Source organism: Diabrotica undecimpunctata, chromosome 1 (genome assembly GCF_040954645.1).
Source record: "Diabrotica undecimpunctata isolate CICGRU chromosome 1, icDiaUnde3, whole genome shotgun sequence".
NCBI lineage: Eukaryota > Metazoa > Arthropoda > Insecta > Coleoptera > Chrysomelidae > Diabrotica > Diabrotica undecimpunctata.
The window spans coordinates 179523092-179539249 of record NC_092803.1 but is presented as its reverse complement, the minus strand read 5'-3'; the positions used below and the strand labels follow the sequence as shown (position 1 = coordinate 179539249).

Here is a 16158-nt window from a genome sequence, read left to right as displayed (position 1 = left end):
TATATATATATATATATATATATATATATATATATATATATATATATATATATATATATATAAATGCAGCGCTAACGTCCACGGAAGTAAAGATACAAAAAAAAAATCAAAACATAGCAAAACAAGAAATAAAAGGAGCAAAAGTAAAAATCAAATACCAGAAATTATAAATAGATGACAAGGTGCTCAAATGGAATGCAAAACAAGATAAACTTACAGAAATTAAAAATGCTATAAACAACTGGAAAAAAATAAATGGATGAAAAGGAAACAGACAATGCAAAGAAAAATTAATCAAGGTATATTCAGAATAATAAGAAAAATACAAAAAAAAAGACAGAGAATTAAGAGAATGATAAAAAACATTAAAACATGGAACGTGAGGTCGCTGCTGGAAACAAGAAAAATAAAAGAACTAGCTATACAGATAAAATACAAGATAAATATTGCAGGAATTCAGGAAACTAAATGGGGGGAACATTGAAAAATCGAAAAGGGTATAAGGATATTATGCAGTATGGTATGTAGGCGAAGAAAACAGGGATATGGAGAAACGGCTTTTATGCTGATAGGGGTTTTGAGACGGAAAGTTATGGAATTTAAACCCATAAATCAAAGAATATCATACATAAGAGTAAACAGCAAACCGAACAAGTTATTCATAATAAATGTCTATGTACCCACAGAAAACAGCGATGACATGACAAAACAACAACTCTATGAAACACTAGAAGAAAACGAGGAGAAAAGCCAGGAGAAGATAAATTATTCCTTATAGGAGTAAAAATTTAATACAAAATACCACAAAAAATAATGGGGAAAGACATTAGCATAGCAGCGGCATTAAATATAGAAATAAGTAGCACGAGATATAAACACACAAAAATACACAAAATAACATAAATAAGAGCCGAAAGTCTGTAGCGAAATTAAATAGATCATGTATCTATTAAAAAGATACATAAACAATTGATAAATGAGTTTAGATCTCACAGAGGGGCCAACATCGATTCGGACCGTATGCTAGTAATTACACAATGTAAAATAAAAACAATGAAGAATGCAAGAAGAAAAACACAGAGAAGATTGGACGTAGATAAATTTAAAAAAAAAAGTAGTAGAAAGACGATTTGTAAAATAAATAAGTGCACAGATGCCGCTCAAAAAACAGCAAATGGAGGAACAGTGGAAAAAACAAACAAAGGATAAAGGAAGTTGCAGAGGAAGTGGTTGATAAAATTCAAAATCAAAGAGGAAATAATTAGTTTCTTTATTGAACTCCCAAATATTAAAAAACTGCAGAGTGCTACCATTTAAAAGGAGGCGTTTTTGAGAAAAGGGTGAATTATAATTTTTGTCAAAAATAATTGTTTTTGGCAAATGTATATTGAACCCGGCGTCACACAGGTGGGGCCTCATGGTACCCCCAACACACTTAGAACTAGCATAATTCTATGGTTAATACACGGATGTTTTATTGGTTGCCTATCTATCTATCTATCTATACAGCCTTTGCTGTCCAATTTTGGACATATGCCTCCTCTTTCTTCTTCCTATATGGTTGCCTATAGCTTCCTAAAACATGTTGCCGTTGGGTATTCTGAACCAATTTCAGTTATAAGTTGATCGTCAAAATGAGTAGGTACAGTGTTCTGCAATTGATTAGACCCCACCTGGGCGATGAAGGCACAATTTTAATTCGCAAGGTAACTAAGACAATTTTAAGTCGTGGCGTTATTTGTTGTACATATAAACTTTTTTCTGTAGAATAAATTACGAAAAAGAACAAGCGAAACTATTGGCACTTTGGCAGGAACTCGAAGATGATGAGTACGAAATTATGGACTTCGACGATGAAAACGAAATTAATCACATAAGTAATCAGTCTAATGGTGAACAAAATAAAGAAATTGAGGAACTAGGTGTATTGGAATCTGAAAATAATCGAAAAGAAGATTATTATTTAGGTAGGGATCCCAAAACAAAATGGAGAAAACACCATAGTAGTAAAGCCGTTAGAACGAGGACAGAGAACATAATTTCGAACTTACCAGGATCCAAACCATATGCTAAAAATGCTAAGACTCGTTTAAATTGCTTTCTTCTTTTTTTTTTTGATGAAGAAATGCTTGAAGGTATCACGGTCTGCACCAATGTATTGATAGATAAAAAAGCGTTTGCTTACAAAGATAAAGCATATTGTAGCAGGACCAATATTGTTGAAATACAGGCATTATTTGGGCTCCTCTGCCTAGCGGGTGTATATAGAAATAGTCGTCGAAATCTAAAATACCTTTGACGAACAAATGATGCGAGAATCGATATATTTCATTCAGTGACGGCACTTAATAGATTTAGATTTTTATTGCAGTGTTTACGTTTCGATAATGTAGAAAATCGACAAGAAAGGCAACAGTCTGATAAGTTAGCTCCTATAAGCGCAGTTTTTAAAAATTTTGTCGCAAATTGTCAACAAGCTTACTCACCAGGACAGTACTTGACTATTGACGAGAAGTTAGAGTCTTTTGGTGGGCGTTGCTCATTTACGCAGTATATTCCAAACAAGCCCGCGAAATACGAAATAAAATTCAAGCCCTAGTAGACTTCCGTAATTTTTATATTTTTAATATGGAAATTTATGCAGGGACCCAGCCAGATGGGCCGTACCAAAGAAGCAATGAACCTGTTGATATTGTCCAAAGACTGATAGCACCAATATCTGGTAAAAATCGAGATATCACTTTCGATAATTGGTATACCCCTTACGAACTTGTGAAAATTTTGTTTGAACGACATAGTTTAACTTCAGTAGGAACTGAGGAAAAACAAGCGAAAGATTCCCCCAGAATTTATACAGATTAAGAACAGACAACCACAGTCCTCGGTATTTGGATTTCAGGAACATATAACTATGGTATCCTTTGTACCAAAAAAAGGGAAAAGCGTGATTTTATTATCGTCACTTCATCACGATGATGAAATAGATAAATCTACCGGCGAAAAACTTTTACCAGAAATAATAAGTTTATATACCTTTACAAAATGAGGGATTGATACGGTGGATAAGTTGACAGAAAGTTACAGTGTAGCTCGTAATTGTAGAAGGTGGCCACTAAGAATATTTTTTTCACTAATGGACACAGCTGGAATCAACAGCCAGGTAATGTACAGAACAAACACTAGTGACTATTCAAAAAAACGTCGTATATTCCTGGAAGATCTGGGATTAGCATTAGTTACGCCAATTATGGAAGAACGAAAAAGTAATCCGCAACTTACAAAACATTTACGATCAAAAAAACTTCCAAGTTTTGGGGAAAAGTGACCAAGCTTCACCGAAAAAGCAATGTACGGGACGTGGACGGTATCAAAAGTGTTCCAGAAAATCTGACCGGAAAACTAAACAAACGTACGATCGATCAATGCCAAAATTTTTATTGTTTAGATCACCTTTATCGCATTTGCGATGAATGTATCCAGTTCCGTGACTCCTAACTTTTTTCAAGCTTGGATATCCAATGTCCTGTTTTTTATATTTTTATTTGAACCTTTTGAAAAAACTTTTTTGGAAAATCTCTTATTTTGAATCATTATCTTTTGTGAATTTTTTATGTATTTAGTGGTTTTTGTTTGTAGGAATTTTATTATTTTGTAAATTTTACCTAATACGCGGTCAAATTTAATCCAGTGGTAAAAACTGCTGTCATTTATGACAACTTGAGTATGTCAGTATGAGTATGTAAAATGTTTGTTGAATTTTTCCAATCAATTTTAAATGGGGTCAATAATACCCCACTTGTGGGGTATTATTGACCCCATTATTATACACACATTTTTCACCTGGGTGACGCCGGGTTAAAAAACTAAGCAAAATAACATGGAGACAAGCCATTTTTTGCCTTTTAACTTTTTTTTCGAATGGGGATAGATATAAGCATAACTTAACAGAAAACAAACTTTTTGCTTTTTCTTTAAAATGAAGTTTGGAAGAAGTCTTTAGAATTAAAAATATTCCAGATACGATTTTTCAAAGTTCGTTCAGCGAGTTTGTATGTCAATTTAAGTCGGCACGCGTGAAATCAATTTTTTAAATATAATTTGTATTAACTCGAAGGTAAAGATTTGATAGCTTTTAAACGGAGTGTCCTATCGACAAAATTTTTAATGGGTTTTAAAGGTGAAGATATTTGATCAAGTTTTGCATTTTGTCGTAAGTAGCAAAAATGGTTAAAAGTAGAAAACTTTGAAGAACTGTATCTTGCCTAAAATTATTTCTATAGCTTTCTACTGTAGATCATTTTAAAGATAATTAGTATTTCTTTATTGGTAATACCCATTATATATACTTAAAAATGCATAGACAAAAGTTATAAAAAAGTGACCAAAAAAGACCCAAAAATGGTGTGAGTGGCAAATTTTAAAAAAACGTATCTCGTTTAAAAAAAAAATTTTTCTAAAGCAGCATCTATACCTATACATCCATGACAAAAAGCTTTGGAGCAAAAAAGAAAAATCGCTTGTTTTCATGTTTTTTTTGCTTCGTTGCTTCGTTTTTTTGAATATGTTTTTGTCAAAAAAAATTATTTTTGACATTTAGATAGAAAATTTTAGTTTAAACAACTTTTCTGTAGATGTATATGTATGAAAAGTGCGTCGAATTTACCCTCATGCAGCCTAGTGCATAGGGACACATTCACCCCTTTCTAAAAAACGTACCCCTTTAAATGCACGCCAACGTTTTTTTCATATTTAGGAGTCCATTGACCACATGAAATAATAAAACCCCTTAATAAAACATTATTCTTTTCTAAAGTACATAATCAGTAGCATACTATATTATATTGCAGTTACAAAATACGATGTAATATCCCTATAAAATATTGAGATGCTAACAAATTAACTATTTTTTAACAATCTTATATTTTTATGGAAGTTTATGTACAGATAAAATTATAAATATTACTTAGCTGAAAGCAGTTTTAATATAAAATATAAGCATAATGTAAAATCAATACTACATTATGGAAAGTTCAAGGGGTCGCATATCGCACACATATATGACATTTAATAATTGTCAAGGGTAGTTGTACGTTGTACGTGTCTTATTTTATTTTAAAAATAAAAATGCTTAGAGAGATATAAAAAATTTTATCGTGCCTTTTATAAAGATTCTCTGATTTGTTTTTATATTTGTAGTTGTGGTAACTTGTTTCCTAAAAAACTAATGTAACTAAATAAAGCTGTTTCATATGTGCAAAGCCTTTAAAATCTATATTTCCATCTTCTTTATTTCGTTTCTTACTATCTATTGATACCGTTTCATCATTGTAATATTTCTTAGTAGCTGGGCTGCAGATTATTCCTTAATCTTTTCGGCGTTTCCTCTTGTGTCTTTCCAACTGTCTTTCCCCCTAGTGAAATTATTATTATCGGTAGTTGGTACTACTTCATTCTTCCTATCTGACTATACCAGTGACACCGTCTTTGTTTTTCCCCTCTTAAGATATCTTACACCAATATAGTGCTCTTATGTTCTTATTTTTTACATGGTTTTTTTCTTATTTTATCTAATCTGCTTAATATATTCATTTTCCGCTACTGTAAGCAGACTTTTGGTTTTATTAGTGCCTTCTCTCGTTTCTATTTTATATACCATAAAAGATCCAATTTAAATATTTTATATTATAACTATTCCCTATATTTTCATGTATGTGTTGTTCCAAATTGCATCTGTTAGATATCCCCACCCAATTGCTGCTTTACTGAGCTTTTTTTAAGTTTTTTGCAGAACGTTATCTACTGCAGAGATCGTTTCCTGGATATTTAAACTGCGAAAACGTACCCCGTTTCGGCTGTAATTAGCGTGTCATCTGCCAAAAGACCATACTGATTTGTTTGTTAAATAATATGTATCCCGTTTTATAAGCATTAACCTCATTGTTGTATTTTATCTATTAATTATAAAAAGATATATCTATAAATTTAGATTGACTTCTTGATTGCTTTCTCCCGATGTAAATACTTTTTTGCGTTCCTTTTATTACTTCTTTTGTGTTATTTGTCTTGTGTCAATCTTATGTGGTTTCTGCTCCACTTCTCTATTCCAGTAGTTTCCGAAAAAATCACTTTATCCCTGACAAAATATTCACACGTTTTTATAGTCCTGACTTGCAAAAGATGTCTCAAATACAGGATATACAATAAATCTGAACCAAACAATGAATTTAATCCAACATTAAAATTAAAAGAAAACCTGAAATCAGAGAATCGGAAAGAATTGAAAAAATCCCAACAATCTAAATAAAAAAGAGATAATGCTCAAAGACTTCCAAGAATATGAAAAAAGATGTTAAAGAAGAATACAAAAATAAATCAACTCTTTTAGGGCTTTAATAGAAAAATCGTCTCGGCATTATTTCTTGTTCAAAATAATCTATCTTATATGAAAGCTTATCAGCTTTCTACAGACTATTTATTTGTTTTGGCATAGCACAATCACAATAATGAGTTTTTAAAGCTATTATTCTAAATTTAATATGTATTTATAAATACAATTTATTAGTAAATATTATATTATGATCAAATTGTGTAAGAAATCAAAACATAGACAACATTCTTACTCTAAAAAGCGGCAACACTTTATACACTTTTGCCACACGCTGAACTGTCAATAAAATTTGAAGTATTCCCGTATCAGTTGCGTACAATTGCCTAATCGATTTAATTAAAATTATTATTTTGTGGAATATTAGACTTACAGAGTTATTTCATAAAATTTATATTATTAATAATAATAAATGTTTTTGGTTATTTAATCAATATAATTCTAAAATTTCCAATATAATGATGATTACATTTTTTCGATTATTACACCATGTTGACGCCTATGAAAGATCGAGCAGTTCCGTATGGGTTTCGTATTATTAGCTGTGTTAGGAAAATTTGAACTCTAAGGTTGAGGTTCTGGAAATTTTAAATAAAAGTGATGTCACTTTATATAAATTGTGACGTGCAAGCGTTTTTATATGAAAAATTCTATATATAATATCATTAATATATATTATAATAAGTTTTTAACGTGTTGGTTAGGTCTTCGATTAATTACAACGCTGTGAAATTTATACCATCTATTTTCACTAGTAATCGCACAGTATTTGTATTTAATTACAAATCTATGTTAAACTCATCTGCTTTAGGGTACTATCTGCATCGAACTTACGGTATTGTTTATACTAATTGTAATGTTCTGTTTATTGTGGTTTATAAAATTTATTATTTAGCCTAATCAATAATTTGATTAATGGATACGTACATATTTCTTTTTATTACTAAAATATTTTGCTTACTGCTATGGCATACAGTTGGTACAGAACTAAGTATATTTTGCTTTGCTTAAGCCTATGTAACTTGGAGATGAAAAAACAAATACTTTAGCAATTCCATGTTTATCAAAGTAAATCCATGTATAAACAATGATTACCGTTTTCAAGCAAATTAATTTGTTGAACAATAACCGTAAGTAGAAGCATTCGTCACTACTCATATGAACTATGTAAATGCGATCAAGAGCATTAGTAAAATGCACATTCGGATGATAAGGGACCAATTCGCATTATTTCCTACACTGAAGTGAAATAACTGACATGATGATGATAAAATGAATAACTGAAAATAAGAAACTGGTCAATGTTGTAGCTGGAGCTGATGGAGTGAAATCAACTTGTTAACCGTTCTCCAGATATACCGCATACAACAGTGTTAGGACCTCTATAAATAAGAAATGGGAACATACGTTAAACCACTTTGTTATCGAATCGAGTTATCAGTGAAACAGGCGATATTAAGTGGCCTGTGCGATCTTGAGATCTTACACCCATGGACTTTTTTCTGGGGACATTTACAAAGTATCATCTACGATCATCTTGAGGCTAGAGCCTAAACTTTGGATGAATTAAAAAGCCGAATAAGAGAAGTCTTCATTTCTGTTACAGATGACACTCTTACATTTGTCTGCAAAAGTTTTATGACAGACTGGGATACTGTTCAGCCGCAGTTTAAATATTTGAATCATTTCTGTAGGTCATAAAGAATCATTTCTTATTTTATTAGGATTTTTTTTGTCAATAAGAGTATATTTTTTATTTTATCTTTTTAAAAAAATATGCTTTTATTTTTAATTTAACCACAAAAAATTATTCACATTATTAAAAACCGATACAAATGCACCGCCTTATAACGGTCGGTGTATTTTTATCGAGTTTATGTTATAGGAAATGAAAAATGTATAAGATAATATGTGTTTTGAAACAGCGGTACATTGTTGTGTGTTTTTAATAAATAAATAGTCCATTCTGAATTTGCTGTACTTGCCGTAAATATATAAAGATTTATAAAACTTTTTATTTCTAATTATATTTGTGTTATAATTATAAATTTTCTATCTACAGGGCTGAATACTTCCCTCGTACCAATGTATATATCGGAAATATCACCTTTAAATCTTCGAGGCGGCCTTGGTACCGTTAACCAACTCGCTGTTACAATCGGTCTTCTACTATCGCAAGTCTTAGGTATAGAACAAATATTAGGAACCAACGAAGGATGGCCGCTTCTACTAGGTCTCGCTGTGGTACCAGCAGTGTTACAACTGGTAAGTTATCTTAAAATAATTAACACATAACCAAATAAGTTTAATAAATGAATTTTATAATAAATTAAGAATGGATGATTCTCAGTAAAATTAATTATACATATTTAATAGAAAGATGTCAATTTTGATAAGAATTTCTTCTTTAAAGTCGAGCGTACTTTAGAGTTGTATCGTACGTGCACATACGATTCTTTTCCTACATTTTCAGTGCACACACTAAAAGCGTTTCATATCCTATACAATCAGTTTTCATTGTTCTAGTGACATTTATGTAAAATGAATTTTTATCTTTTACAAGATTCTCTTCCGACTCGCAAACTGCGTCATCATCATAATTCTATCACAATAAATACAATCTATAACAATCAATTTCGATTTTTATTCCAATTGTTATTTTCATATAGGTCCTACTTCCTGTGTGTCCTGAAAGTCCCCGTTATCTCCTCATAACTAAACAATGGGAAGAGGAAGCGCGAAAAGCATTAAGAAGGTTGAGGGCTAGCAACGCAGTAGAGGAAGATATTGAAGAGATGCGGGCAGAAGAAAGAGCCCAACAATCAGAGGCGTCTATTAGCATGATGGAATTGATATGCTCTCCAACGCTGAGGGCTCCACTCATTATTGGTATTGTCATGCAGTTAAGTCAACAATTTTCGGGTATCAATGCTGTAAGTATATTTATCTATTAAAAATATTAAATATTTTCATATCTTTTCCAATTCTGGATGCATACCTCCGGTGTTTATTTGAACCACATATTATACAGTTTGTTTAGGATCTTTTCTGTATATCATTTAATTGTTGTTCCACTTTCGATCCAATTCCGTTGGTGCATTGTTTGTTTTGAATAATTTTGTTATGTCCAACACATACCTGTTAAGAATATTTAATGGTATTTGAGGTGTTCTGGATATATATTTTTCTCTTATCATAATTACGAGATCATCCTCAGGTAACGAACTATTTTGCCTACCACATAGGATATTACTATAAGGGGTTGAAAATTGGGGACATAAATTATTGGGGCAGAGATAAGACAAGCAAATCGAAACTTATGCGAACGGCTCTCAGGGTTTATTTGGAGTAGCTGGGTCGTGGTACTTACAACAATCTCCTGGAACAAATGGACAAACAAATCAACAAGAATGACCTCTAGCTATTTAAAATATGGACGCCGCTTCGACGTGCCAAATTATAACGATTACAACAACTAGTTGTAACTTTTGAAATAATTATGAGAAATACAAAATATATCTTTTTAAATAAAACTTAAAAAAGGGTTGAAGAGTTAGTTAAGAGCGTAGGCGCAAAATTTCGGGCCAATGCTTTTTAAATAATAATGCAATAATTTTTTCGAATCCTGTGAAAACTAACAAATATTTTTAAAAAATTTAAACGCAGAATGAAATATTACATTATTACTGAGGGCAGAAAGTCCCTTAGAATAAACAAAAAGTTTTTTTGAATGAGATATTTGAAATTAAAAATCACACAAAATTTTATCTTTTTTTCACCCCTGTAACTTATTAAAATACACATTACAGAAGGTTTCAGGGACTTTCGGCCCTCAGTAATAATGTATTCGTTCATTCTGCATTTAAATTTTTCAAAAATACTTTTTTATGATTCGAAAAAAATTAATGCATTTAAAAAGCATTGGCCCGAAATTTTGCGCCTACGCTCTTAAGAGAAATAAAGAATATGGTTTAGGAAAAAAATTAAACATTTATTGTTGTCTCATCACAAACAGTTACAAAAGTAGACAATACAAAAATACTATATTAATAGTCACAGAGTAAATACAAAAATAACAAAGAGAAACACCTACTATGTCCTATCGGTTTACAAACTCTAGGAGTTGGAGATACTACAAAACTTACTATTGTTACTGGGCTATAATTTATAGCAGAAATAAATAATCACAAATAAGAAATTTTCTTTTTAAATGATAAAAGCCATTATTAATAAAAATGTTTATTTTTCTTTTAAAATTTAAACACAAAAGTTACCTTGATTTCACTAAAATTTCTGGGTTTGGAAACTAGACTTCACTGAAACTTCTGGGGGTAGAACTGGGCTTACACTTTCTGCCACCCGAACAAATTCATCTCCATACTATGAAAAGTATTTTGAAATGGCTCCTTAGGACATACAAATTTGAGTTTGAAATTGGGGCACTGGAACACAAACTTTAGACTAGGTTTTTAAAAAAAAACAGGAGAATGGAACATGTGGATATCTTTGAAAACCTCACTTTAACTGTAACTGAACCATTAACTGCCACAATACACTACATATTTTCCATAAAAAGGGAAGAAAAACAAGAAAACATTACAAATTTGACGTGAAATTTGGACTAATGCTAAAGTCAGCCGCTCTTGACAACGCCTCAGCGAGAGTGTCGCATTTATCTTTCCGGCAAAATCTTCTCAGTGATCTAAATGGATGTTTATTTGAATCGCAATATCAAGAGGCTTTCGATCAAAGAAAATTACCAAGTCCGTAATATAAACAAACTTAAAATGTTTTTATATCAACTCGGCGACGCAAAGAGGATTGAAAATACTTTGGTGTTTTAATACGTACGATAGGAAATGAAATACATCAAAAATATTATTCGGTATTTTAGCAAATACGAGGATTTCAATATATACCAAAGAATTTTAAAATGCTACACTCAGGCATGTATTTCTACCCCCTGTACGTCAAGAAGCGAGATCAAGCAATCCACCAGTAGTGGCCACAGAAGTGGAGAAAACACTTACCCTTCACTGTGGGCACCTTCTAGCTGTTTTGACCAAAATCTACCCTCATTGCAGGTATGTTAGATTTGATCCAGTTGCATACAGTAACGGATATTCCTTTTGATGTTGCTGCTTCTTCTTCTAAATGTGCCTATCTTCTAGAGATGTTGGCGACCACATTGACCCATCTTATTCTATTCACAGCAGCTCGAAATTCGGCTTCATAAAAATAATTTGGTAGTGCAATATTAAATGCGCTTTAAATATCTAGAAAGGAGGTTAATACAACATCTCTATTATTAGTGGAATGACTGATTTTCTGAACTATTCGTACAGTAATGTTTCTGATGATTTTGTTTCTTTATGATCATGCTGGTTACCATTGAAAGAATGATCCCTTAATGGCCCCTCTTGTATTGTATTGTCATCAACAGAAATAATGTAAGACTGATCGGCCTGTAGAATTTATGTAAAGCGTTGTCAGGTCGGTCTATTTTGTGTATCTACACTTGTTAAAATTGTCTAAGTCTTTGATATATAACAGTGCTATGTTAACCCTAACAATATTTGTTAGGATGAACAATGATGTTTAATTCTTTTTATGGTAGGGCAGGAAATATTTCATCTTCATCAAAATGGTTAATGGCCTATTATATATTCTCTAGTATAATATTTAGTGCGGATAATTTCCAGTTTTTTTTTCTAGAACCTTTAGGTCGTTCTGGGCTCTCACTTTGAGTCTGCTCAACAGTAATTGTTGAACCTGAGAAGTGATTCTATAGTAAGAGGTCTAGCGTTTTTAACTTAAGTTTAGGTTTCTAAGGAAGCACTCACACTATGTACATAAACTTTATTATTTTAAAACCATAAACTAAACTCAGACATTTCTACAATTAATTACTAACAATTTCTTACTTTTTAGGTGTTTTATTACTCTACTAGTTTATTCGTTAGCTCCGGTCTACCAGAGGAAAGTGCCAAGTTCGCAACCATCGGTATTGGTTGCATCATGGTCGTTATGACACTAATATCCATACCACTTATGGACAGAATGGGAAGAAGAACGTTGCACCTGTACGGCTTAGGAGGAATGTTCATCTTCTCTATATTTATTACCATTTCATTTTTGATAAAGGTTCGTAAACTGTTACCTATACGCAAGACAAAGTCTTTTGTTAATAGAGGATTATATGCTTCTAATTTTACATTTTTTGTAGGATAATAAATATTATAATACATTTATATATTTTCAAAAGAAATTGAATGAACTAGTATGTCAAAGTATAATATGTATTGCTTTTTAAAAAATTACAGGATTACAGGAAGAAGAAACATGCCTGTCGAGAGCTTCAATAATTATTTTTGATTAGAAACAAAAATAATCGTTCTTTAAAGTAAATGTATAAATTAATTACTATTTAAATGGGAATAAGCCACAATTAAAGGTTAAAATACGTTTATTGACGTTTCAATTTCCACTTCGGAAATCGTTCTCAAAATACAAACATTAGTAAATTAAACAAATTTTTTTTTTGTTTCCTAGTGAAAAATTCTTCTAATAATTTAATTTTATCTGACTCATCTATATTGACAATTCAGACATACCTTATACATTTTAAAGTAGACGACTTTAAAATGATATTGCCAATATTGTTGAGTTGCGTTCCTGGGATGACTTTACTTAAAATCTAGTTCATTCGATTACATGAAATCAACTTTAACTTGAGAATATCCATCAAAAAAGATCATAACATGTAATTCGTCTTTAAAAAGGCAAATACATGCCATGATGATAGTAAAATTCTCCTGTTAGTGATTCCATAGTAAATTATGAGGGAAAACCCAGAAAAAAACCTCATAATACTATCCCGACATGGTAAGTATTTGATCGTGCATTTAGTTTATCTTCAATAAACACCAAATTCCGATTTTATCTGTTTATATATAAAAAACATAAATGATGTATTCTCTATATGTTACTGACTTACCAATACTGGTATTTTCCTTCTAATAACTTCATCTTTCAATATGGGTAACCAGATCCTACTACATTCTGCCGAGGAATTCGCGACACAAATGGTCTCATTTAGCATAATTAGAGCCGCTTCTTTGATTTTTCTCTTTTTACCATCCGTTTCTTTTAGGACTATATTTGAATCATTCCATTGAATCCTATGTTCATTATCCCATGCATGTTTACAGATTTGAGATCTATCAAATTCTCTATTTTTAATACAGGATTGATGTTCACTTATTCTAACAATTAATGGTCTTGGTGTTTCACCTAAATAAAACTGATCGCATTTACAAGGTATTTTATAAATGCAATTCTTTGTCCTTTCTTGTTCATTGTTAGTTTTGGTTTTGGACAAAATAGATCTCAACGTGTTTGTTGTTTTGAATGTTGTTAAAATGTTGAATTTATTTCCTATCCTTTTAAGCTTTTCCGATAATCCTTTTATGTATGGTATTGTTATTTTCCATGTATTATTTCTTGCATATGCTGTAGGATCTCGTTCTAAGTTGTTTTGTTCTATTCGATCGATTGTTGAAAATTCTTTATTTATAAACGATAAAGGATAATCATTTTTTAATAAAACAGTATCGTTCTTAGAGATTAAAACATCCAGAAAAGGTAATATGTTATTATATTCCTTTTCCATGGCAAATGTTATTGTCTCTTCTTTATCTTTTATATCATTTAGGAATGTGTCGAACAACTCCTGTCCATAAGGCCATATTGAGAATATACCATCTACATATCATGGATCAGAGTTGTTGGACACATTCCTAAATGATATAAACGATAAAGAAGAGACAATAACATTTACCATGGAAAAGGAATATAATAACACATCACCTTTTCTGGATGTTTTAATCTCTAAGAACGATACTGGATACGAAACTCAGGTGTATAGAAAACCAACACACACCAACAGATATTTAAATTTCAAATCAAATCACAATATTAATATTAAAAAGGGAATTATTAAATTCTTATACGATAGAGCCAAAATTCCTTGTTCTAACGAAAATTCGTTCTTGGAGGAAAAACATTTGTTAACATCTGTTTTATTAAAAAATGATTATCCTTTATCGTTTATAAATAAGGAATTTTCAACAATTGATCAAATAGAACAAAACAACTTAGAACGAGATCCTACAGCATATGCAAAGAATAATACGAGGAAAATAACAATACCATACATAAAAGGATTATCTGAAAAGCTTAAAAGGATAGGAAATAAATTCAACATTTCAACAGCATTCAAAACAACAAACACGTTGAGATCTAATTTGTCCAAAACCAAACCTAACAATGAACAAGAAAGGACAAATAATTGCATTTATAAAATACCTTGTGAATGCGATCAGTTTTATTTAGGTGAAACATCAAGATCATTAAATGTTAGAATAAGTGAACATCAATCCTATATTAAAAATAGAGAATTTGATAGATCTCAAATCTGTAAACACGCATGGAATAATGAACATAGGGTTCAATGGAATGATTCAAATATAGTCCTAAAAGAAACGGATGGTAAAAAGAGAAAAATCAAAGAAGCGGCTCTAATTATGCTAAATGAGACCAATTGTGTCGCGAATTCCTCGGCAGAATGTAGTAGGATCTGGTTACCCATATTGAAAGACGGAGTTATTAAAAGAAAAATACCAGTATTGGTAAGTCAATAACATATAGAGAATACATAATTTATGTTTTTTAAATAACAAACATATAAAATCGGAATTTGGTGTTTATTGAAGATAAACTAAATGCACGATCAAATACTGACCATGTCGGGATAGTATTATGAGGTTTTTTCCTGGTTTTTCCCTCATAATTTACTATGGAATCACTTACAGGAGAATTTTACTATCATCATGGCATGTATTTGTCTTTTTAAAGACGAATTACATGTTATGATCTTTTCTGACGGATATTCTCAAGTTAAAGTTGATTTCATGTAATCGAATGAACTATCTTATAAGTAAAGTCGTCCCAGGAACGCAACTCAACAATATTGGCAATATCATTTTAAAGTCGTCTACTTTAAAATGTATAAGGTATGTCTGAATTGTCAATATAGATGAGTCAGATAAAATTAAATTATTAGAAGAATTTTTCACTAAGTAACAAAAAACAAAATTTGTTTAATTTACTAATGTTGTATTTTGAGAACACATTTAGTGTATCTTCTAATGCTTTTACACGGTTGTTTAGTGTAACTGTCTTTTTGATTCTTGGCATGCAGTCACCACACAAATATGGCATAATTCGGGTGGTCAGAAGTAGACACCTTATCGCAAATGTCACAAGGGTAACCAAAAACTTCCCCTGTACCTTTATGAGGTTCTTTAAAAACACAGTTCTTGAAACATTTGCCACATGTTCCTGCCATTTTTTACAAAATAATAAAATACTTATATAATTTCAATAGGTTTTTTAAGGAAAGACTCTTGAACTGAGCATTGCACTATTCCTTTTACTGTAACTGTAGATAACACAGTAGTAGATAATTAAATCAATTAAAAACCGGTGATTGATTTTCCAGGCAGCAGTATCTCGGACATGTGATGAGGGGCGAGAAGTATGGCATCCTGCGACTCATAATGCAAGGAAAGATAGATGGCAGAAGAAGCATCAGAAGAAGACGAATTTCATGGCTCAAGAACCTAAGAAAATGGTTTGAATGCAGCTCAAAACAACTATTTAGAGCTACTGCCTCAAAAATTAAAACAGCTATGATGATTGCCAACCTCCGT

General features: G+C 31.3%; 1 protein-coding gene across 4 annotated transcripts in view; it reads left to right on the top strand.

Annotated features, from left to right (window-relative positions):
- Window positions 1–16158, top strand: part of Glut1 (Glucose transporter 1) — a 481871-nt gene that overhangs the window by 212227 nt on the left and 253486 nt on the right. For all 4 annotated transcript variants that reach the window (XM_072520663.1, XM_072520662.1, XM_072520665.1 and 1 more), the window contains 3 exons: window positions 8448–8650; window positions 9055–9318; window positions 12317–12529. In XM_072520663.1, the coding sequence (XP_072376764.1) occupies window positions 8448–8650; window positions 9055–9318; window positions 12317–12529 (680 nt within the window). The remainder of the gene's footprint in view (window positions 1–8447; window positions 8651–9054; window positions 9319–12316; window positions 12530–16158) is intronic.